The following is a 25,017-nucleotide window of genomic DNA, read 5'->3' as shown; positions in this document are numbered from 1 at the left end:
ATCATGCAACACTGATTTCACTGATAATCACACACCATCATTTATTGGCTCTTTTAGGGTTTATTATCATCTTAATTTAAATAAATAACATTTGCCTTCAGTCCCTCTCTTTCGTCATGGCTTCGTGACATTCAGCATTAGAGGTTTGCAACTATTTGAATAACCGACCCTAACCCTATTCACCTGAACTCATCAGCATTAATCTGCATCACATTTAATCTGGTATTCTGATGACTGCTGACCTCGTGTGGCCTCCGTCAGCCGGTGCAGCCTCACTTCAAACCGTTTACTCCACAGAGAGCCTCGTCTCTTGTGCACCACATACAGAACACGTTTAACTTCATACAGAAGAAGAGTTTTATTTAGTGTTAATACAATAAATATACAAAACTCAAAACTACTCAACATGCGACTGAAGTCAAACCAGAGTGCATCTTTAAATCACACAAATTTCAGAGCAAATAGCCGACCCTCTGGAAATCGTACAAAATATACAAACATCCCTCACTATGGATTTTCCAATAATTTAATAATTGTATAGTTAGAGATGCTTATGGATTAATTGTCAGTGATTTCTACCACATGTTGATCATGAAGCACAGCTTAAAGCCCATCTACAGCACGTCACACAGTTCACGTTGCAATCTAACGTCTTTCTCACATTTAACATGTTTTATTTAAAGCAAGTCAAACAAAGTACCAGCGAAACACTGTAAGTGCCACTCGGTTTGATTCTTTTGAAGGAATAATCTCCTGTTTTGTACTCAGGAATACACATGCACTGGTTCAAATGAAGCCAGTGTGAAATACAAAAAGGAGAAGTGAGCAAAAGAAGGCATGTTGCAGGAAGCTTTAAAAAAAACAAAATAAAGTCTCCAGGAAGTCGAGAAGGATCCCAGACCCACAGCCAGACTCTGCCCTGCGCACAGATTAAGACTAAACCCCCCCCCCCCCCCCTCTCTCCCTCCCTCTATTTACACTCCCACACATCAAATACACACGAAGGCTTCACTGGTTTCAAACATGAGACACAACAGACTCATTCAGACCGCTTTGCAGACATGAAGAACGTGGAAACAAACGGACACATTCAAAGACATTTCATCAGTAAAATGCTCTCATCTGTTTTTAATGACCACATACTTTAGACCTAAAAAAAGATTCACCTTCAGATTTGATTGCTGGAGTTCAGTGATCGTCAACGTGTCAAATTATGAATACGCAAGCAATGATCAGAACACCACATCAACGTTACCGGCCATCATCTTTATATATATATATTGTTTTACAGCACACGTGTTTAAAAACAGGGGGCCAGTTAAGGGTCCGATTTCATACATATCTTTTAACCTCGTCATGCAAGTGAAGAGTACATCCTGAGTAGAACTGAGGTAAGTCTCCGGCCACACGAGAAGAGCTGGAGACGAGTTTCCTCTTCAGAAGACAAGCTGTAGAAACATGCATCTATACAGGACAGAGGACCTCCTCACTGTCTGTTAACGGGGTCAGTAATTCATCTACTCCATGTGAAGACTGTGCTGAACTCAGCTGGTGAATGTGACATGAATTAAACATGGCGAGTAATGAGCGGGAAGGCGAGCGGCCATAGTTATAAATATCCTTCCATTTGCACAGATTACAGTGTGCAGACAAAGATTTAAAGTGCAACTTGGCATCCTTTCACAATAAGATATGTTTGACCGTTATGGGCAAAAGATTTCAAGCAGGAAAAAATACTCGAGAGTAAACTTTAAAGTGACAGTTCACCCCAAAATCCTAAATAATCTTTTGTGTATCAAACACTGCTCGGGGGCGTAATTAATTTGACAATCGATGAATTACTTTAGTCATTGTTTTTGCTGGTGGTGCTTTGAGCTAAATGCTAACGTCGGCGTGCAGACATGCTAACAGCGACGATGCTAACATGCTATTGCTAAGCAGGTATAGCGTTTACCACGATAACCGTCTAACGCGCCTTCTTCACAGCCAAAAGTTGTGAGGAAAGGCGCTGAAAGGAAAAGTCAGGGGATCCCCAAAGTCGGCATGATTCATCCTCTGGGGACCATGAACACATGCACAAAGAATTAATTCAATATCTGTTTAGATTGGAATATCTTTTCATGAACAATTTGAATACATTTCCTGGGATGATGAGGTGTTTGATATACTTAACAGATTTTGGGTGACGCTTTAAGGAAGTAAGACTACGCGCTTTCAAAATAAAAGAAAGTAGAAGGCAAAAGGCAGTGAACTGGAATGCACAGCATTCATCTTCAGCAGTACATGGTCACTCCACCGGGGGGCAGCAGTGTTACGTGATGAGCTCGTGGAAAGCAGCAAGCGTGCGCTAACAAGACAACTAGAGAGTACGACGTGACTTCCATTTGTCCGGTGATGAATTTATCTAAAAATAGAAAGCGGTGATTAGGCTGATGAATCAGGAGAAAAGGCTCACAGGAAGCCATTAACGCTGCGGAGGGATTTTAGTGGGAAATGCCCAGGTGACGACGGAAAGAGTCGGACTTACATTAGAATCCTTCTTCAGAGGACGGACATTTAAAGAGGCACACACACACACACACACACACACACACACACACACACACACACACACACACACACACACACACACACACACACACACACACACACACACACACACACACACACACACACACACACACACACACACACACACAGAAAATAAAGTAGGGTACGCTGGTCGAGTGGCAGGAGTGCAGCGTGGGTGATGAGAGCCGCCGCCCTGTTTGAATCCTGTTCACGGCGGTGGACTGAGATCACGTTTGACTGGATATTGTCAGAAGGCTGAGGGTGGGGGGGGGGGGGGGGCTCTCCATGTGTTCAAACAGGGCAGTTGGCTCTAGTGGAAGCTGGGTGTGAGCAGAGGAGGAGGAGGAGGAAGGAGGAGGAAGGGTGGGACGGAGAGATGAGCGAGCTCTCTGAGCCAATCAGATCTGCTCCTTGAAGCCCCCTTGTGCGGCCCTGGAGGCGGCAGTAGCAGCGGCCGTCTGGACCGTCTTGTTGGACATGACGCCCGTGGCGAACTCCTGCTGGGCCTTCGCGAAGCTGGCGCCGGTGGTCCGGTACATCCCGTGGACCTGAGGAGGGAGAGAAGAGATGCGTCACAATCAACTCCATAGAGACGACTTATGATTGACTTGTGACGCTAGTTCTGAATGTTTTTGTTCCTTACTGTTACGCCAGCTCTTTTGTTTGTATTACCTTTTTGAACATGATGAGGGACAGGACGGCCTCTGCGGTAAAGAGGGCAGCGATGAGGAGCATTATGATGCCCACTGGGACGCTGCGATTCAGGCCGGTCAGAGCTGAGATCCACCCGCTGCAGAGGAGTCATTACAAGGAGGAAGTGAAACACGACTCAGTCCTGCTGTCAAAAATCCTGTTTGAGTAATGTTTGCTGAAAGCTACGGTGTCCGGCTGTTTGAGGTAATTACTGAGGCTTTTTCAAAATAAAAGCTGACATATTTGTTTTAGGGAAGTCAGAAAATACAGAGAGACAGACCAACACATTGTTGGTTCTGGTCTTTTCAGTGACTCCTGCTCCGTGTTTGAACTTGAAATGTTGTCATAAAACACACTAGCACTGCAGCTAACGACTATTTTCATAATCAATTAATCAGACAATTATTAGGATTTATCGTTTGGTCCATAAAACCGTGAAAAATGCTACAAATCACTATTTTTGTTTACAGCCCAAGAAGATTCTTCCAAAACCCAAAGATATCTAATTATATATCTCGTTATATATTCACATTTAAGAAGCAGGAGCCATCACGCGTTTGGCTTTATACAATAAATCAATTATGATGATTGTTGCAGCTCTTAAAACACACATTGCAATTACAGACCACGAATGTCATGACACTGCTTTCTCCTCTAGGTGGTAGCACTAAACATTTAAATACACATCGCTGTGTTCCTCCTCTTCCTGATTTCTCACCTGGCGCCCCAACTGGTGATGCCGATACACTGCAGCACGTAGATGCCAAACTGACAGATGTACACGAAGAAGAAAGCAAAGAACCGGAACGAGCTGTCGATCCTGCAGGACAGAAAACAGACAAACGGGGTGTAAACAACACGCCGGTGGAGTCTTTCATCTGTTCGTGCGAGGTCAAAATACTTTTTGTGTACCTGAACGCTCCATAAAGCGGTCTGTACCAGCAGACGAAGGAACAAGGCGTGAAGAGGATGAACCAGAGGATGGACAAGCCGAAGTCAACACCGCGCGTGGTGTCCACACAGAACCAGGCCAGGCAGCCCACCATGTTAGCGAGCAGCGTCCCCGTGTGAACTGAAGCACGAGGACAGGAAGTAGCTGGATTAGGGATGCACGGTGACAGCGACGCGTCCTCTTTATCGGACAGAAATGAACATTTTATCCGACATGACGCAACCTTCCGAGGGTTGGACGGGTTCGGGTACGCTTATTAGAAAATAGATATTTTGTATTTTCATAATATACGTTAACACAGGAGGAGACTTGATGTTGTCTGCAATTACATGGGGAAAACAAGATGTGCGTATATCAGTACCAGTCAAAATAAGTTGTAAAATGCATTCTCATGCATCCCTCATGTGGATGAGCTGGATGGTGTCACTGTCTCCGTCAGAGCCTGTAAAGTCGGCTGTTTCCCAGAGTCCAGTGCCCCGACGCTGCTGCACGCCGACTCTTAATATTTCAACATGCAGCGCCGTGCACAAACCCATTCATTTAATAATTCATTATTACCGTCTGCTCTCGGGGTGCTAACATGTGCCTGCGTGGTTAAAGGCATTGCACGTTACCTACAGTGTGTGAAAGTGAAAGGCTTTTACGTCTCAGTGTGGAATATGACACCAGCCTGCTTGTTGACACACCAGAAAGTGAGATTCTTTGCTTTTATCTGAGACTAAAAAGAGAGCGTCTGCTGCTCCAGTTCTGCATCTAAAGAAACCTTTAAAGCAATCATCTGACCGAGTCACTCCATGTGACCACATGACTGCACCACGTGACCTCGTCATGAGGACGCTGAGGGCCTGAAGCCGCTCGCTCCCTGAAGCCCAGAGGGACATTGTAAATGTGTTTTAGGTGGTAGAGGAGGAGAAGCAGTTGCTCTTATTCAGAGGGTCTAATGGAGGTTCACTGGTAGAAATAATTCAGTATTTTGATGAAGAAATCACAGGAGAAAAAAACAGCTCGGTACTTATTATTATTATTATTATTATTATTATTATTAATAATAATAATTTCAGCTCTAGATGCTTGTAAGCAGATTATTTTGGGCAAATCTTGGTTTAGCTCTTCTTCTTCTTCTTCACTTTATATTTGGGTTCATTCGCTTCCTTTCAATGCAGCAGACGTCCTCAATATTTGCGGGTCAACATAAGAAATATTTAATAAAAGGAATAAAAGTAAAAGCCACTCACACATCCAGAGGTAGTACATGATCTTCACCGTCTTCTGAAACTCTACAGGAATGTCCACTGTGATGTCGTGATAGAAACACGGGCCCACGGGGAACTTTTCCGGGAGGGGGGGCCAGTTGTTCTTCTTGACTGGAAGAAGAAGAAGAAGATGCGTGAGTTCATGTTTCATCATTTGTCTGTTTTTAATACACACAACAGTCTACAGAACACGTGGTTATTTCATGTAGACAATCTATTTATTGCATTACAATAAAACATGTAATATCCTGATATGCATCGTTATCACGGTATGAAATGACATTTTCTGTAAAACAACAATATGTGTTAATTAGCGACAGTTAGAGGTGCTGGTAGGCAGATTCTTTTAACCTTTTGAAAACAGTGCCGGGCTAACAGTTTCCCCCTGCTTACAGTCTTTATGCTAAGCTAAGCTAACCGCCTCTTGCTTCCAGCTTCGTGTTTACCGTACAGACATGAGATCGGATCTTCTCATCTACGTCACACAATAAGCTGTGCTGGACCTGATGTTGTCATTTTGAGCCTGGATTTAGAAACATCATCATTTCTCTGATTCTGACCTCCTGAAGCGCTGAGTGACTGCATTTCTCTCTCCCGGCGGTCCAGCTCAGCAGCCTTCTTCTCCAGCTCCTCCTGCCTCCTCAACAGCTCTGCAGCAGCTCCGGACCGATCCTACACAAACACACACACATATATATATATATATACTGTATATATAAAACAAATGTCAACCACAGACTGTAGACAAGAAGTGTACCTAGTCACCCATTGTTTTGTGGACTGCAGTTTTGAAGCCTCGAGTTCGGCATTTTGGCCGTCGCCATCTTGGTTTTTGCAACCAGTGAACAGAGGTGACCATATTTGGACTGAGGAGTGACGTAAAGTTACGTATATGTCAATCACTGTGTAGCCCCGCCCTAAAGCATCCCCTGCTTTATGGTCTGTGTGACTCTAAATGGACCATAATGTACTAAATGAACATCATGCTGTATTGAAGAAGACTTGAAACTAGAGATTGAGACCATGAACTCATGTTTACAATGTTTACTGAGGTAATAAATCAAGAGAGAAGTAGAGTCATTTTCTCATAGACTTCTATACAACCAGAGGAGTCGCCCCCTGGTGGACGTTAGAGAGAATGCAAGTTAAAGTCACTTCTTTAGAGCTAAGAGGTTGCTGCTTGATATAAACATACTGGTAGAAGTATATAAGTGTGTGTCGTGTGTTTTCTCTGATCATTTGTAATTCTCTGATTCTACTTTTGGAATAAATCCAATTCTCTACAGGGGCGGCAGCAGCAGCAGTAGCAGCAGCAGCAGCAGGAGAGACTTCACAAGAACTTGTTCCCAGGAGCCGGACGACAAATGAGATGCACCATCACATCACAAGTTGTTTCCTCCAGCTGCCGGGGTTTCTCTCTGAGTCTGTGTCTCCCTCAGCAGCTACACAGACAGCAGGAGTCTCCTGCAGAGCTACTTTCCTGTCCACAAACTCGGCATGAACCAAACAAACCAATAAATAAATAACGTCAGTGTGGTGACGATGTAGAAATGTCACTTCTCAGTGGACCGGCCAGCATGAAGCAAAAGAAAACAAGGCAGCGTTTATGGCAGTGTGAGGTCAGTAATACCTGCGGCCGAGACTGCGAGTAGGCCGGAGGCTCCTCCGTGGGTTTCATGATGGCGGGTTGTGTGTTGATGGTGGGCGCCGCGGCCTTGGGCGCCATACCCGGAGGCGTCTACGGAGGAAACATAGTTACTTTTCTCAAACCGGTGAGTGTCTCTTGTATTGCCGGCCTTTTAAACAGTAACAATACAAAAACAGAGCTGTAACTGGCAACAGTATGCGCACTGTTTGCCTCAAAATTACTTGATTAATGATGTTAAAATCAAGTTTAGTTGAGGGTTTTATTCAAGTATGAAAAAAAAGGAACGTTTTCATTTAATTTTTCAACACTTGTTTCATTGTGATTAAAAATACATTTAAAAGTAAAAATTAGAACAAAAATGACAATTTATTTACTGCAATTACAAAATGTAGTTACAAAACTCACACTTGTGAAGATGTGTGTGTGAATCCTACAGTATGGTGATAGGAGTGATTTACTTATTTATCATTTTACATAACTCTCACGGCCATCGCATCACTTGAAAGTCAGATGGATCTCTTTAGAACTAAATGAATACTCTGAATCCTGTTCATGTTGTTCAGATCTATTCGATGCATGAAGTCGTTGTTAAAGTACTCACTGGTTTGGCATCTGTGAAGGGATTGTACTCCTCCAGCCCCGGAGGAGCCGCCTGTCGTACTTGTGTCACTGATGGATCCTGAGAGAACAAGAACACTTTCAATAAACTGTAGAAGCTTCATAGAAAAGTAGTAAATTACTCAAATTTTTGGTATGAGAATCGCTCTTCAAAATGTTTATCTTTGTGTTTTCACCCCGAGGACAGCAGTGGAAATGTAGAATAATGTAGAAACCCTCCATTATTCTGTCAGCTGAAGGCCAAACAACCCTCTTTATTCAAAATGCAACAGGCCTATAATTCAATACCGGCAAAGACGGGATGATTCCAATAATTTTCACGGGAAGACGTCTATAAATAACCAAGTACATGAGTTTCAGAAGTAGAGGGGGAGGCGAACGCTTCTGGCTGCTGAAGACAGAAATAAAAAGAGAGACTTTGTGTTCCTCTAGCGCGCTGCTGAAACACTGTCTGATGCTTTTAGGCTTAAGAAAAGCAAAGTCAAACAACCTTAAACACACGAAGTGGAATCAATGATGACGCTGAGACATTCAGGAAAAGCCCTTCATTGTTCAGCCTCTTTCACGGTGACACACGAGTGAGACTACGTTTACTTATGGGGTGTTTTCCACTATCGGCTACCGCAAACTAGTTCAGTATCTCCTGCTTCTATTGAAAACTAACATTCCACCAGTTAAGCAACATTATCACACGTTTCTTTTTTTATCGTTAGCTTACCATCAGCGGCCGTCAGTCACACACGAGTTTCATTCAAATTGCTGCTCAAGATTAACATCCAATCTGACGTTTTCCTGCAGTGCCGTCCTTATCCTGTCTCACTGCAGTCCTCTCGCTGTCTCTCTGACTCTTAAGTTTCTGAGAGCATCTCTTCCGCTGCCCAACACACAATCACACACAGGCTGCAACTTGTCACCAGACCAGGGTCGTGAATATTTCAGGGTATATTGTGTTTAAACTTTAATGTCGCCCTATTGCACAGCCAAACAAGCGCATGCATATTCACCACGTTTTCATCTTGAAATCTAGTTACAAAAAGGTGAAAAATCAAATGATCCACCTGTTGCACGTCGGCCTGTTTGAAAACTAGTTTCATGTGAATGGATTTCCTGTCACCTAATGAGGCACAAACTCATGTAGCTGTAAATAAAACTGCAGAAGTCCCACTAGCTGATGACCTTTAATCCAACACTTCACCTACTGCACTGCATCTGATGGAGAAGCTGCAATGTGCAACACACACTGCTGGGTCAGAAACCCAGTTCCTGTGCGGTCGCATGTTAAATAAGCTGCTACGATGACACAATGTGATATCTACGCTTCATTATCGGAGCCATTAATTACTTCTGTTTATATTTGCAGCCTACATCAAGTTGATCACGGTTGACAGTGTCGGTTAGTGTGGCAGGTGAAGCGTATGGGGCACAGGTGCAACGGGCCGTCTAATCAAGCACGGTGGACGGGGAGATCGCACGGTTTTTACAATTAACTAATAATTTTGCTGTAAAGTTATTCTTGATACACCCTGAGATTCAAAAACAAGGTATTCTCCTGCACCCAGCAGAGGAGCTAATCGCTGGTCAGGAACGTTGTTAATTTCTCAATTAATTAGCCTCCATCCAGAGAAATAGGCCAAAACAGAGTGAACTAGAAAAGTGCATTCATCAAGAATCTAGACCGCGAGCGTGACGCAACAGCTATGCTCTGGTTTTAATCCCTGCAGCTGTCTGCACCGGCTCCTTGCAGCTCAACTGCAGCTTCATGCTACATGTTGACAGTTTAAAATCACTGCAACCACAATAGGGTCCCGGAGCATTCAGCCATATAAGAGCACAGAAAAAATATAAGGTGGTGGGTCCAGCAGTGTGAGAGATTAGCCGTGGACAGACACAGAGATGCACACACAACCGAAAACATAGTCTCCTGGCGGAGATAACGATGCACGACAGAGTGATGAAATTTAGCAGGAAAGAAGCCAGAGGGGATCCTAGCACCACATGTCGCCCATGACGGCACCATATGACTTCATGAAGTATTGAAGCTCAGAGAAGGGAACAAGGCTCCATTTATCCTCAGGCAACCCAACAAAAAAATAATAAAGAAGTGGGAGCCAATAAATGGCAGAAAAATGGCAGAGCAGCCAGGGTTCACCAGTCATGTCAGTATGTTAATGAAGCGCCATGAATAATTAACTTTCCGCGCGTCTGTACGGTCAAACTGTGCCGTCAGCGTCTTCCACCGTCACACACACACACGCACACACACCTTTATAACATAAATACCGTGTACTGTTTGGTGATGTAGACAATCTTTACAAATCAGTTCTGGTAACTTATGAAGTGCATTCACTATCTTTATTTATCAAAAACAATCGGGCTACAACTAATTATTATTTCTATTCTTAATCTGTTTATTATTTTCTAATAGAAATGCTAATTAGCTGCTTCCCGAGCGTCCATGTTTAATACACCTGATGAGGAAATAGAGAGGGTAGCAGGCACTCTGTGGCTGAAGAGCACATGATCAGATGCATGCTTTCCATTTCCTTTTCCATGACTGTTAGCAGTCTGTAGTTCAACGCCTAACTAAAGCCAACAGCATAACGAAGGCATGCGTGTGAAACATGCATGTTCTGCTCTCATTATGTCTCTGTTTTGGAAAGATAGAAGACCCAAACTACTGTTTTAATCACATATTTGAAAGGCATCTATGCAAGAATCATTCTTTGCATATAGAATGTACATTATGGAAATATAATCTAAAGAAAAATCTATTTAATGTCCAATCAAATCAGGAAAACGGTTATTTTAACAGCAGTTAAACTAACAAACATATGCATGATGCCCTTAAAGGGTCTATAAAAGGGTATAAAGACAAGTGTGTAAAGTTGAAACTGAAAGGGTTTCACGACAGGGTTTAAATAAAACACCCTGCAGGATGGCTAGCACAGACTTTAAGCTAAGCTAACACACTGGTACCTGTACACGTTACATGTTATGTCACACCAGAGTGAACCAACACCAAGTGACAACACTGTAACTAAAGCCTACCAACAAGTGAATTAACCGGTTTCTGCTAATTGCTGTCATGACTAGTATTAAACTCAAGTAGCGTTAGCTTCATCACAGCACAGAACAATACGTGTCCGACTTTGTTCCTTGGCTGGAGAAACGTTGTTGTTATTAACGTGGAATAAAGGCTCGAGCTAATGCTAACGTGGCTAACGTAGCTAGCTGACGTTATACCTGGAACGGGTGGTCGATCTCCGGGTCCGCGAACGGGTTGCTGTCGAAATCTGACATTCTGACTTTCCGTAGTGTCTCAAAACTACAGAAAACTTCCCCACCAAAAACACCAGAACCCCGACTCTCTTTGAGGTGGACGCCAGATAGATGACAGACACACAGACACGGTCCGGAGGTGAAGTGTTGACTGTGACCAGAGATGCTATCGGGATTGGTCACCAGCAGCGGATCACGTGCGATACAACGAAACGCCAGGCGGAAGTTACGTCACCTGCTAAATTGTATTCATTTATTATTTTATTCTTCTAAAACGTAACGCCTGTATGGAATATATGGAAGCCCATTTCTGCCAGCCAAAAAAAAAGAAGAAAGGTAACAAAAAAAAATAAAAATAAAAATCCACCCCGGAAAAAAAATTTTTTTTGCTGGCGGAAAAAAATAAGAAAATAAATGATTATTATTATTATTATTATTTTACTTTTTTTCTGCCAGCAAAAAAAAAAAGTTCCAGTTGCTGTTTATTGAAGGTCGCCACCTCAGCCACATTGGTTTTATTCTTTATACTCCAGAGCTGCTTCTTGCTTAAAATTCTATTCAAGGGTGCGTTTGCTCAGTAAAATCCATGTGAAACATCAAGCTATTGAAGTATTTCATCTGTTGTAAAGCCACGTTTAAAGAAGTCTTCAATGTACTCATAATCCATTTATATGTCAAATGTTGGGTAACCTATGAAGAGCTGCTTCTATGACTCATCATTTCGACTTTCTATAGCAGCTGGAAACATCTGGTCAGTGTTATGGTTAAAGATGGATGCACCAAAAGTGTTGGTGCATTTTTTTTTTTTATGCTGGTGGAAAAGATATGGAAGCCCATTTCTGCCAGCAAAAAAATAAAAATAAGGTCACAAAAAATAAAAATAAAAGAATTCTAACTATTATTTTTTTTTCTGCTGGCAAAAAAAAGAAAGAAAAGAAAAACAGATTTATTTTTCTATTTTTACTTTTTTTTTAATTTAATTTCATTTAATTTTATTTAATTTTATAAATATATAAAACAAAACAAAAATATATATTTTTCCATAACAATTAATAACTACATATTGTAATTATTTTTTTTACTCCACTACATTAATTCTATAAATGTAACTACTTTGTAGAAAGACGATTCATAATCCCACATATAATCGTATTTTGATGATTTATGATGTTTTAATGTAGATTAAGAGCTTTATACAGAATTTTAATATAATACATTATGCTGCAAAAGTCATTCTGCATACTGAGTACTTTTTACGTAAAAAACGTAAAACGGGTACGCAAATTCTTCTCTTTCTGTCTTCTCTGATAAGAACCGTTGTTGCCCTGGCAACACAAAGTCTCTGGGGGCGTTTCCAGCATAGATCTGTATATTATAAACGGGACGTCCGTTTCAAGGCGCTGTATGGGATTAGCCATAACAGTTATTTTCTAGCCACTCTAGATCTATGTCCCGGTTCTATCATGTGACACCAACTTGTCCAGCTCACACTTCCGGTACTGTGTGTATGTGCAGAAAAAAAAAAGTTGGTTGAAATCTCGGAGAAGTTTTGGCTTTTTGCAGGAAATTTATACGCCACACTCGCGTCTCTTTACGTCCATGCGCAGTTTTAAAAGCCGAAGATAACTTAACGTATCAGGGGCACTTTTTGTTTAAAAGTATGTCGACGGTCGCCTTGTACAACGACCAGGGAGGAGCGGAGGCTGCCGTGGAAGGACTGGAGACCTCCAGCACCTCCGGAGCTGCCTTTGGACTCTTCAGCGCAGACTTTAAAAAGTAAGACAGCGTAGCACGTGTTCCGTCCATTTGAGGTGAAGTTTAGACGACAACGGAGAACTTCTGTATTGACTAGTGTGTCGTTAGCTGACTTCCAGAAGAAACCGAGCAGCATCATCAACAAGCTAGTCAGTGATGGCGACTGACCGTTAACGCTGACAAAAATAACCTTATTTTATATCTTTTATTGGACATGTTTTGCTTTTCAGTATAAATTTACTTAAATAACTATGTTATATTCACAGTTGCCAGTTTATTTGGTACAACTATCTCAAACTAATAGTCTAATACAACATTACTTCAATGCATCATACTCTTATGAAGGTTATAACTGTCCTTTGTTGTTGTCAACTGACACAAATATCCTTATTTTAAATGTTTTTTTGGACACATGTTTTGCTTTATTTCACCCCTGTGTTTGCCCATAAAGATAAAGCCACAATTCACAAGATAGTTCAGTATAAAGGTAAATAAAGTGTTATGTTATATACTCAGTTGCCAGTTTATTTGGTACAACTTGCTAAAACGAATAAATAACACTCTTATGAAGGTTATAATGGTCCTGTTCTTGTTGAAGAAAGAGGTTGATATCATATTGAGAAGTTTCTCTAATATTTTAGACACTTAATATGCATATAAATGAGGATAAACTAAATCTTAGACACACCTCTAAGTATAAAGCAATATAGTTCAGCAGCACCACAAAGTACAATCTGTACCTCTTTAAAACATTTAACTTCTTGAACGTAAGGATTTATTGATTTTATTTTAGCAGCACTTTAACTCTGTCTTATATGAATTTATGGTGCTTTACGAGCCCTCGTATGCATGACACAATAATAAAACCACTTAAATTTACATATTCAGAGTTTAAACTACTAGAAACACTTGAAACCCTTTGGACTCAACACACCACATACTTCAGAGGAGAAGAAGTTCCTTAGTTTCTATATTAACTTCACGTCACGGTCAGAACCGTGTTTAATTAATCTTCTCGCTTGTATCAAACTGAAACTGGACTGTCAGCATGTTTTTGAGTTTCATGTCAGAAACCTTCCACTGGAGGGCAGCCGATCATCAGCGCAGCCGTCCTCTGCGTTTTGTAATTTCCTGTAAACTCAGTGTTTTATGCAGCTTAGCTCCTCTGGTTTATAGAAAGCAACACACCACATGAGCTCCACAGGGGTAGATTGTTAGTGCCCCGTCAGTATTTTAGCACAATATACAGGCTTTTATTTGTTCATTTTAACAAGAAATGCTGGTAATAAAACGTGTGTGTGAGGTCACGCTGCAGCTCCTGGTTTAGTTTTTCAGAGTGATCTCTGCAGCAGGATTTTGTCAGTGTTAAAATGTTGCTGACTATGCTGAAGTGAACCTAATCTGTCTCACATGACCATCTACTCAGTCAGGCATGGCGAGGTCAGCTGTTTTCCTGCATCTCGGCCACACTGGGTTGAAAATATAAGGACATGAATGATGCTTCTGTTTGCCTGTCCGACACAATGCCTCACACAAGCTTAGTCCTCCTCAGCGTTTCTGTGTGTTTCATATTTATTAATTATTAAAGCTAGCGTGTTTCAGGATGGAGAGCCTGTTGTGCTTCAGTCAAATCAGGCTTTTGTTATTTGGACCTCCCGAGTGTTTGTCACATGTGAAGAGCACGGCAACATTCCTGCACTTTAGTCTCAAAGGCTTCTTCTGACTGACTGAAAGCTCCATGAAACATGTGACTTATCATCTGTGACTAAAGAGATATAGTGGTTTCCTTGTATAAAGAGTTGCATTTGAGCTGCATTAAAAGTTAGGATCTAGATCTTCATGACAGGGTTGTTAGTTATGTTTAATTTGGCCTGAGAGACTTCCTCCTTGTAGAAATGAGGCGTATTTCATGTTTGATGTAGGAAAACAGTCATTGAAACGCTGCAGATTGACTTGATATAACGTCATTATTCCCCTGCTTATGTTTTGTATTGTTACGTTCTATTATACATTTAGCAGTGTGCCATTAAGCAAACACCTTGTTGTAGTATCATAATCCATGAAAAGCTTGTCCCTGCATGTACTTTCTCTGATATCTTTTTTTCTGACTGCTCACCATCACTGCAAACTTTAACAAACTTCCAGAGCGGTGGATCCAAATATTTGAACAAGAACGTGCATATTTTCCCAGGCTTCTTGGCAATGCTTGGCCAAACCACAACTCCAGTTTCTCTGTTATTTCAGAGGATTTAGGAGATCTGTGTGAGTTATTCCTTTCTGACATAAAGCAAGCATACACTTTTTAGTTTCACAGTTTCTCTTTTATAAACACCTCATTTCATGTTCTACTATCAGCCCCTGTTGTCTTTTCTCAGACGCTGCATCTGGTGTTGATTTATTAAAAGTTGCAAAGAGTTTGTCAACCACTGTTTCCACAACTATTCAAGTACTCTGAAATATTCACAGGTTTTTTTTAAACACAGGAAAAGCTGCTAAAATGGGCGACTTCTTCCCGATGGCCAGTAGAGGAGTCTGCCTTTCTGTTTTGTTTTTCTGGAGTGTCACGTTCAATGTCACAGACGCATTGAAAAAGTTCTGGAGATCAACCTTGTGAACCAGTTTCATAAAATCCAGCTGTGAACGGCGTCTCCAGCTGTTTCTGGTTGTACCGTGAGTCTGTTAAAACTACACGATGAGATCCAAGGTACCTGCTGACATCAATGCAGCCCGTCTGTCCTCCACCCTTCACCTGAGTTAAAGAGTTACACGTGATATCTAGTGACGCTAACTCTGCTTTAATGGACACATTTAGTTGCAGAAACAAAATACAGTTCTTATACGATTGGTAAAGAATCTTCAAAACCAAAAATTAGCATTGAAATACAAGAAATCAAATTAGTTTTGTCTTCACAAATGAGATGGACACACACGTGGCACATTTGTGATAAATATTCATCAGGAAACTGCCGTGAGTAAATGATGTCATAATAAATCTCAGCAGTGATGGAAAAAAACCTGAAGTGATGCAGACGTTTGGCTTTTTGTTGTGTGGAGAGATCGAGGCGATGCAGTGAGGTGTTTGCTATCGCTAACTTGGTGCTGTTTTCACTACTCTTACATTGTTGTTTTGGTAGACGGCTGTTTTCTGCAACAACAACAAAAACTTAACATATTCAGCAGTTTATGAGACGGATGTTTCCTTCTAGAGTTGGTGGAGACCAAAAGCCGAGCTAAAAGAGAGGTTAGATGGCCAGAAAAACATCTTCAAATAAATGATAATGCTGCTTTTTGTCTACTGGATGTCTATGGGAAGTGTTTAGCAAGTATGCTATATCAACTTCATGCTAATATGTCACTGTTGTGTTTCGCTTGTTTCTGTAGCATCCAAGTGTCCCCGAAAAATCATCATGAGGCTGCAAACACGTTGAAATATTGAGCGTGTGATGTATTTATCAGCTTGTGAAAGCGACCGGAGTCTCCCACAGAAAGGGTAGGAAGCTAATTCTGCAACACACACATCTTAACAGGTGTTTCCTGACATTCAGCCCGGTGCTGTTATCGTTGATGTCGGCCCGTCCTGTTGGCAGAGTCCTGCATGGGCAAAGTGGATTATTGTGCAGCGGAGGTGATGAAAAGTTGCTCGGTGTTTACCCACCAGTGTAGATAAGGCCCTCCTTCTTTCCCCCTAGAGGGAAGTGACCACAGTCACACAGAGTCACAATCACAGCCGGGAGGCAGGTGAGATATCCGTGTTTCCAGAGGGAAAACCTACACGTACAGCAAGATAAGAGCAGCAACATCTGACCGGCAGGTAGTTTCAGAACAAACGTGGACTACAACAGAAGAAGAAGAGAGAGAGAGAGCAGGCACTACCCTCAAGCATGAGGATGACTTGCCATTAGCGGAGCTGACGGGGCATCTTGTGACTTTTATTTATTTATTTTGCCCAAGAGAAGAGGAAGGGAGCTGTGAATGACAGACCAGTGGAGCCGGCGCTGCTTCTCTCTCAGCAGTGACAGCTTTTGAACTGTAATCAAAAGCCAAGAGGACAGGGACCACAGCCTGAAGGAACGAAATGACCTGTTCCACTCCTGAGTTACTTTAGATACAGCCAGAGGGGTTTGTGGACTCTGTTCTTTAGACAGCTAACACGCACACACAGAAGGAGGTTTTTTTTTTTTTTCTTCGACTGCTGTGGAGGAAAGCCGGTATGGATGTTGGTTTCTGTCTCCGCTCGGAGGCGGTGGGAGCCATGAGGACGGCGCTGATGTCCGCTGAGAACTTACAGCTCACTCTGAAGACTGAGCTCAGTCAGGAGGAGCAGGCCCTCACTCACACCAAGAGGAGCCCCAAGGAGACACTCAAAGCCGGGTACTGTAGTCAGATCTCCCACAGCCCTGTGATGGGGACTCACCGTAAACTCTCTTTGTTTACCTCTAAGTCTTAGTTCAGGTTGGTTCCTCATGATGTTGGTCAGCTGGATACTAAAGGTTGGTTCTCTTTTAAAAAGGAAACCTTAAAAAAAGAGAAAGCTATGTCTCTTTAGTGCTTTACGTATAGATGCATTTAGACAAAACAAACTTTAAAATCATGTTTCAGAAGGATTTGTACTGTTGCATATCATTTTACTTAAATGATCGTATCGTATAAATTCATTGTATTTATTTGTTTAATGATGCCCCCTGCAAGATTAATATATTTTGTATTATATCGCAACATATTATTGGAATTAAGACAATGTAATCACTAAGACTAAGCTCTAAGGCTGCTCCAATCACGATGTTTGCGGTGGATCACCGATCGCTTGAAGCAATATCAACTTGAAGCCTTCTATTTATCGTGTAGCGTTATTGATTTATTTACAGGTACACTATTCCTAACAACACCGTATTTAAGTATTAAGATGGGAAGGTGTCATGTATTGATAAATGTTTATCTATTGGTGGAACTAAATTCTACTCTAGAGACACAACTCACTACTCCGGTGAAGCCATTTTAGCGGTGCGGAGTGCAAATTGTCTCCCCTGTTTTGCGCCGTCTGCTCGGTCTTTATAGAGACCAACAATCAAACTGTATTTAGAACAAATAACGATCGGTGGCCAATCAATCGCAGCAACCGTTACTCTGTGAAACTTTACTTAAACGCTGCTGTGTTTTGAGCAAAGTGCTAACGGCAGCATGCTAACATGCTCAGAATGACAATGTTAATGCTGTTGTTTTGCCGGCGTAATGTAAAGTACAGCTGAGGCTGATTGGACTGCCGTTAGTTTTGCAGATATTTGGTCATAAACCAAAGTACGTTGACCCGATTTTGGTGTTTTGGAACAAACAACTTGTGTACAATTGGCTAAGGAATGAGCATTGTCAAAGTGAGTGCAGGAAACAGCAGAAGTTGGTGTGACGCTGCTGTTGCATTGGTAGGAATGACATTCCTGCTCTCTGATTGGCTGCATTGCCCGTGTTCGGCTCCTATAACAATGTTTGGTCTATCGGAGCCAATGTGACCCTGTAATCTGTGGAGCTGACACAGATGTTGTGCACACGGAGCTTTCACACCAGCGTTGGTCAAGCTCCTACTCTTGAAACTGATTAGTTAGGTCGTCTCTGCGGTGCTTAGCATGCGTGCTAATGTTGACCATGATAAGTGTGAGTTACACCTTCTTCTTCTGTCCTCAGGAATGAAGACCTTAAAGAGATGTTGGAGAGCAACAAGGAGTCACTCAAACTGGAGGCCATGAAAAGGGTTGTTGGGGTGAGTGCATCATGGGAATTCACACGCATTCTTTTACAAAACAGCATTGTGTGCGTGTGTGTGCGTGTGTGTGCGTGTGTGTGTGTGTGTGCGTGTCTTCTCTCAGCTGGATGAAGTTGTTTTGTCGTTTCATTTGTTTTCAGCTGATTGCCAAAGGGAAGAATGCATCCGAGCTGTTTCCTGCTGTTGTGAAGAACGTGGCGAGTAAGAACATCGAGGTACGACGGTATTAAGAAATGCATCATCGCTGTTGTCATAAGTACTACAGTTGGTGTTTGTGATTCATTTAAATCTCGTGTGACAGCGCGTGGGTACTCCGAGGGAACTTCCTCTTTCAGAACAATAGTAAGCTAATGTGGAAAGCTTTTTCTTAATTTAGTTTGTATTTATTTAAGTTTTTGTTCAAACTTAAACAGACAAACTTACAAGAAATGGTCACACAGGAGTTATGACGTTGAATATATATCTATATATATACATTTATATATACATTTTAAATACACAAAAGGTCAGAGGTTCATATAGATTGAAGCCGTCCCTTGTTGTTGGACATTTTCTATTTCTATATATCTTTATATTTCTAAATATTCTATGTACTATGCCCCTCTCTTTTCCTAGCCTGGATGGTACATGGGTCAAAAAAGCCAAATAAAAACAAAACTAAAACACATATAAACTATCAGTCATATACATATGAGGAGCGGGGACGAGGGTAATATTCAGAGAAAAAAACTCTGAATTTCCAAGATTAGAGTTTAACTTTTACAAGAAAAACTCAAATATCATCTGAGTTTAAAGTCACAATTTATCTATTTTTCTGTTAAAGAACCACTACCGGTGTCACGTATCAGTGAAAAGGAAATACCACTGAATTGTTACGGAAATGTCTTTTTGCGTGGCTGGAGGAAAAATCTTGTTAATGACAGACTACATACAGACAGATAATCAAGCTGTGTCAGTTTAGAGGTAAGAAATGTAATTATAGAGCAGCGCAAGTATTCAGAGACTATTTTCTCACTGATTTATGACTTTATAATCTCAACGTATGTCAGATATTCTTCCTCGTACATTTGCAGATTTGAGCTCAGAAATCCTGAGTAAATGTAAAAGGCTTTGAGTAAAAATGTACTTTGATAAAAGTCAAAGTAAGTCATTAAAATGTTGTCGCGAGGTAATCTTGGAATTCAGACAATTAAGCCACTTAAACCTGTGATGACATAAGACTTAAGAGTCTCTAACGGTAACTCTAGTTGTGATAATGTCGGCTCCACAGATCTACCCAGCTGTGACCGGATACATTTTTATTTTTCATTTAGTTTTGACTTATTTGTTTTTTATCAGAGAAAAGATTTTCCCCTTTTCCATCAGCATTAGCACAGCTAGTCTTTCTTTACTATCAATCACAAATGAGTGCAGCAGCACAAAGAAGCTGTGTGTCTGTGTAAAACACTCCACTGAATCATGGCCGGACTCTTGTGCTCAGACTAGTCCAGCGAATGACCAAAACACTAAGCAACAGCTCAAGAGGGGTTCCCATGCCCAGAGCCTGTGAATATTGATTAGCAGCGGCAGAATAATCAGGCAGCGTGAGGGGCAGCATGTGAGCGGGGGGCCTGGAGCACGGCGCTGGTGTGCAAGGCGTGCAGCCGAAAGCACCTCATGGGTGGGTGGGTGGAGGAGGAGCAGGTGGGTGGATGTAATTGGCAGCAGAGAGCCCACAGTCACGTCTCCTCTCTCCCACCTCGTCTACACCAGCTGCTACGCTGGTTTCTCTCTCGGTTCCTTCTACTTTACTCACCTTTAGTGTATCTCTCTAAAAATGGCCTCTTCTCTTGCTCCCACCCTCTTCTCTTCTCTCATTGTCCACCGCGAGCAGCCATTGATCTCTCCGCTAATTAGAAAACAGCACAAGAGCACGCAGGTTATTGACCGCGATGCGTGATTTAATATCGGCGCGCTTTATTTTCTTTAATCACTGCTGCACATCATTTTAACGCCACGTATCATACACGACCGTGTGCATGCTGTGCTGCTTTTGAATGCGTGTTAAAGTGACAAGAAGAGAGAATGTGTTATAAATAAAGTCTCATTTGATGCCGAGCAAGTTGTAGAGCCCTTATTCGCCTGCTGCAGAATGAAATCGGTCGGGTGCTTCGTGGTCAAAGAAACCAGATCCTTGAGGGCAGATGGGTTGTGCCTCCCTTTTTATCGTGAGTAATGCCATTAATTCCAGCGGTAATGACCAGAACGATGATTGAGAACTGTGGTGCGCTGCTGCAGGTCAATACTCGCTGCATTAGGAAGCATGGTGCTGATTACTAACTAAACTCTGGTGATTGTACCTGAGATGTAACCTTACCCCTGACCTCCACCTCAAATCAGCTCCTAAATGGAATTATAAATAGTTCCTGGAGTAAATCATCATTCCTCATAACCGCTTTTTATTCCAGCTCCATTATTTATGAACCCGCAGTCTTACAGGCTCAAGTCAGCTCTGTTAGTTCTGTTCTTTCTTCTTCTTCCTGAATCTCTGATGTGAATCAGCAGACGAGCAAACCTTCGGCCTCCAGTTAAACTCGTCGGAGAGCCGGACAAATATTATCTCAGGCTTTCCTGCGAGAAAAAGAAGAGGCGTGGAAGCTTAAAACACAGGGCGGCGACGCAAATGATGCAATGGCAGAACCTCACCCGCTGCCTGAAACAACACTGGGTCCAGTCTGCAGCTAGCGACGCCGAGACGGGACAACTTTCTCTCTACTCCTTGAAATAATAAACTCAAATGTCCCGTTGTTTCGTTCCTTATTGTTCATTTTAGTCCTTTTGTTTCCTCACATAAACCTGCTGAACTTCTAGAACACAGCTGGTTTTCCTCCATTGTTTCCTCCCCCATGTGCTGCTTTAAGTTCCCCTTACAGCTGCTTCAATTCATTGCTGTTTGATGTCATTGTCCTCTGCAGCTGAAGAAGCTTGTGTATGTGTACCTGGTGAGGTATGCAGAGGAGCAGCAGGACCTGGCTCTGCTGTCCATCAGCACCTTCCAGCGGGCCCTCAAGGTAACCTTTCTACATCCGTCTCTCTCTCTTCATTACCGCCAACATGCTCTTTCCGTCTAATCTAAACATTTTCTGTGAAGTGCTTCAGAAAACCTTCTGTCACACACTAACACACACTGTATCTTCGTGGCAGGAGCCAAACCAGTTCATCCGGGCCAGCGCGCTGAGGGTTCTGTCCAGTATCCGGGTCTCCATCATTGTCCCCATCATGATGCTGGCCATCAAGGAGGCGGCGGCCGACCTGTCCCCGTATGTCAGGAAGACGTCGGCCCACGCGATCCAGAAGCTCTACAGGTAACACTGCTGTGCACCCGACGATGTTCGGATACAGTAGCTGCACCCGTCGGCTCGCCTGGCTCTCCTCACCGGCTCATTCCTGAGCAGTTAATCCAGTAAATGTCGGCTCGTGTTGATACAAGGGGCTTTGCCCTGCAGTTATCTCGCTCTTATCAGCCGAGTCTCAGTCAGACTGGCATGAATCAAAGAATGGCGGAGTGCTTCAAATATGAGCAAAGCAGTAAAACTGAACTTGACTGGATCAGTTACATATCTGATTTAAACGGTTGATATCAGGACGAGAGCCGTGTCTGTAATCTCACCTTTTTATTATGTAGTGCACTGTATTTATTCTTATTTTAGTGGGATGCAACTAAGGAGTGTTTTCATTATCGATTTAACGGCTGATTCTTTTCTTGATTAAACGATTGGTTCCCACTATACATTCGTTCAAAGAACAATATGTGATGTTTTTAAATTGTTTGTTTTATTAAACCAACAGTCCGAAAAACCTCAAATATTCAGTTTAGAATCAGATATGACAAACAAAAGCAGAAATCACCACAACCAGTGAATGTTCGGACATTTTCGGACAAAAATGTTCGGACATTTTTGTTTTCTGTGAAATTGAACCGTACAACACCCCACCTGTGTTGTACGGTTCAAGATTTCGGACATGTGGATGAGTCCCCCGAAATCTCAATTTCAAATCTCAATTTATAGCCCACTAAAGACCAAAGCACTGGTTTACCAACCTGGGGGTCCCTGAAGGGTCGCTAAAGCTTCACGTGAGGTCACGAGGTTTTAAGAGATTTAAGACAACTTTTAAAACTATAAACAGTTCGCTTATATCTCAGCATTTTATTCATATTTGTCAAAGAAAATGTATTTTAAAAGTTTAGATCATTATTTCAGATATAAACTTAAATAAAACCCCACAGGACAAAGGCACGGTGAAGACCTGGAGCTTTATTCAGTCTTCCCTCTCAGTCCCTCTTAGAAAATCTATTTAAAATATGCAAAAATACAGACAAATAGTTTTCAAAGTTCCTAAAAATAACAAACTCATGATTGAAATGAAATAATCTCCTGAAAATTCATTGTTTCACACAAACTTCTTGCAGTTGTTGCGTTCACTATTTGGGTTAATTGTACAGTTTATCAGTTTTTCTGTACTGTTATTGTTATGTATTGAATATCACATGAAACATTCTTCTCTCTCTCGTCCTCAGCCTGGATCCCGACCAGAAGGAGCAGCTGATCGAAGTGATAGAGAAACTCCTGAAAGACAAAAGCACAGTAAGTACAGGCTGAACCACACAGTAAACTACCTGCTGCACAACGCCGGCCACTGGAGGGCGCCGCAGTCAAGCCATTCTCCTCCCGGCTCTCCATCCCACAGCTCATTCGGCAATGCCATGGTTTGTTAACACCCACTTAAACCCACACATCTTCAGATGCTCCTTGTTAAGTGTCCATTTGGAGGGAATTTTCGCACTGATGCTAGTGTCAGCTTAATTTTCTCAAAGGCCAACTTCTTCTTTTTTTTCTTCTTCTTCTGACACAACTGGACCGTAAATGAGTTGGAGTCTCAGATTCTGTGTTTCGGCCACAAACAGCGGATTAGAAGTCAGCAGGCAGCACGCTCATCTGAGGAGGTCACAGTGAATACTGAGCATGTTTAAATGCCACATTTCAAATAAGTAGACGTTAGGCGACAGAATGCAGAGTGGGCCGTGTTTGTACGTGCGAGTCATGCACAATTATGTATTCATAGCGTATACCTGTCATTATGCAAACAAAACAAAGCGGCTCAGGCCAAAGGGGGGGGGGGGGGTAGTAGTACCAGATGCATAGCATATTTAGCCCCGGACGCTAACGAAGACAGATGACTTCTCCCCCTATTGGAGCTCACATTGTGAGGCTGAGGACACAGAGAGAGAGAGAGGGGGGAGGGGGGGGCACTATCATCACACGGCCGCAAGAGCACCATCAGTCAGTGATGAATGGTGGAAAAACCAAACATGGTGGAAAGCAATGATTTCTTCTACATGATGCTGGGGCGACACCGTGCAGCATTTAGAAGATGGTCAGTGTTGTCGCCATTGTATTTATTTATTTCTAAATGCTGATATTTCTATAAAGGATGCTCCTTCAGTGCTGTCATCACATAACAAAGGTCAGTTCACTGAGTCTGCACAGCCGGAGGAAAGCAGCTTTTATAACGTCTTAAAGGGTTGTTCTCAGCGTGGGTTTGCAGACTTTAAATGTTGAACAGAAGGCAGTGTGGATTAAATGATGCTGTGGGTTCGATTATACTGTTAACTTTTCCACAGTCATTCGTCAATATTTTGCACATATACATATTTTCTCCTGAACGTCTTTGTATTCTGTATTTATGTTTGTTTGACTTTTGCAGTACTTGCTTTTTATTTATCATTTTCTCTGACTAGGTTTATCGTTATGCACCAAAACAAAAAGGCAGATTCCTGATATGTGGAAACCTACTTGAGTTTGAATAAGAAATATCACAACACACAGAATAGTGCACAATAAACCCACCCAGACAAAACATAAACACGTAGAAATATTTGTATACAATTAAATAAAAATAGATAAATAAACAAAAGTGACAGAAAATATTCACTAACAAGTGTTTTGAACTATAACATGTGACTGAAGTTAAGTTATAATACGCCAGTAATAAATAACTTGTATATCAAGCTATTCATTAGCAGAGAATGAAGTCACTCTCCCTCTGAGTGTTGTGAGCCGCCATGTTGAGAGCCGTGTGGAGGCAACAGATATTCAGTTCCATCAAGAGTCCGATGTTGAGTTGTAAGTTGCGTTCTACGTGCTGCATACTAACTACTCAATCAGTCGCTCGCCATCGTTCCTCATTATTTTGTCCAGCGGTTAATTATTTAAACCATCTGCTTCGCGGTCTCCCATTGGACAGTCTTAAGAGCCGCAATGCATTTTGGGTATTCCCTCACGGGTAAACTCACGTCTCATTCTCAGAAATTCTTGCTAATCCGTGCATTCCTTGCATACACGATATCCTCACAATATGCAGCTGGAACGCACCACTAACTCCATTACACGTCATTCTTACAATGAATATTATTTTAAAATGCGATATCAAACACGGCCATAGTCCAAATGTT

The 25,017-nt window shown here is 42.0% G+C and overlaps 2 protein-coding genes across 6 annotated transcripts in view; one reads left to right on the top strand and one right to left on the bottom strand.

The window, feature by feature from the left end:
* Positions 1-343: 343 nt before the first annotated feature.
* Positions 344-11,198, bottom strand: LOC142935524 (secretory carrier-associated membrane protein 1-like). Its single transcript, XM_076079972.1, has 9 exons — positions 10,979-11,198; positions 7,719-7,796; positions 7,100-7,207; positions 6,030-6,141; positions 5,452-5,580; positions 4,177-4,336; positions 3,983-4,084; positions 3,244-3,361; positions 344-3,119 (listed from the first exon to the last, which is right to left on the bottom strand). The coding sequence occupies exons 1-9, from the start codon at positions 11,033-11,035 to the stop codon at positions 2,970-2,972; spliced, it is 1,014 nt and encodes a 337-aa protein (XP_075936087.1). The 5' UTR covers positions 11,036-11,198; the 3' UTR covers positions 344-2,969.
* A 1,300-nt stretch (positions 11,199-12,498) lies between these two features.
* Positions 12,499-25,017, top strand: part of ap3b1a (adaptor related protein complex 3 subunit beta 1a) — a 49,223-nt gene continuing 36,704 nt past the window's right edge. For 2 of the 5 annotated variants that reach the window (XM_076079776.1, XM_076079690.1), the window contains exons 1-6: positions 12,499-12,790; positions 18,446-18,521; positions 18,665-18,739; positions 21,479-21,574; positions 21,708-21,868; positions 23,083-23,149. In XM_076079776.1, the coding sequence (XP_075935891.1) occupies positions 12,675-12,790; positions 18,446-18,521; positions 18,665-18,739; positions 21,479-21,574; positions 21,708-21,868; positions 23,083-23,149 (591 nt within the window). In that variant the 5' untranslated portion in view covers positions 12,499-12,674. Of the gene's footprint in view, positions 12,791-16,150; positions 16,260-16,306; positions 17,141-18,445; positions 18,522-18,664; positions 18,740-21,478; positions 21,575-21,707; positions 21,869-23,082; positions 23,150-25,017 lie in introns of those variants that run through there. The other 3 variants (XM_076079855.1, XM_076079609.1, XM_076079525.1) reach the window with 3 other exon arrangements.

The sequence above is a fragment of the Anarhichas minor genome, unplaced genomic scaffold, assembly GCF_050575085.1.
Source record: "Anarhichas minor isolate MPS153535 unplaced genomic scaffold, ASM5057508v1 ptg000002l, whole genome shotgun sequence".
Lineage (NCBI taxonomy): Eukaryota > Metazoa > Chordata > Actinopteri > Perciformes > Anarhichadidae > Anarhichas > Anarhichas minor.
This window is presented reverse-complemented; position numbering and strand designations above follow the sequence as displayed.

Bases quoted from the DNA above. Each gene is read 5' to 3' on its own strand.
- LOC142935524 (XM_076079972.1), bottom strand. From the start codon at position 11,035: ATGTCAGATTTCGACAGCAACCCGTTCGCGGACCCGGAGATCGACCAC. The intron at 7,797-10,978 runs GTATAACGTCAG...TTGTTCTCTCAG, and splicing joins AGATCGACCACCCGTTCCAG to GATCCATCAGTGACACAAGT. The intron at 7,208-7,718 runs GTGAGTACTTTA...TTTCCTCCGTAG, and splicing joins CCTTCACAGATGCCAAACCA to ACGCCTCCGGGTATGGCGCC.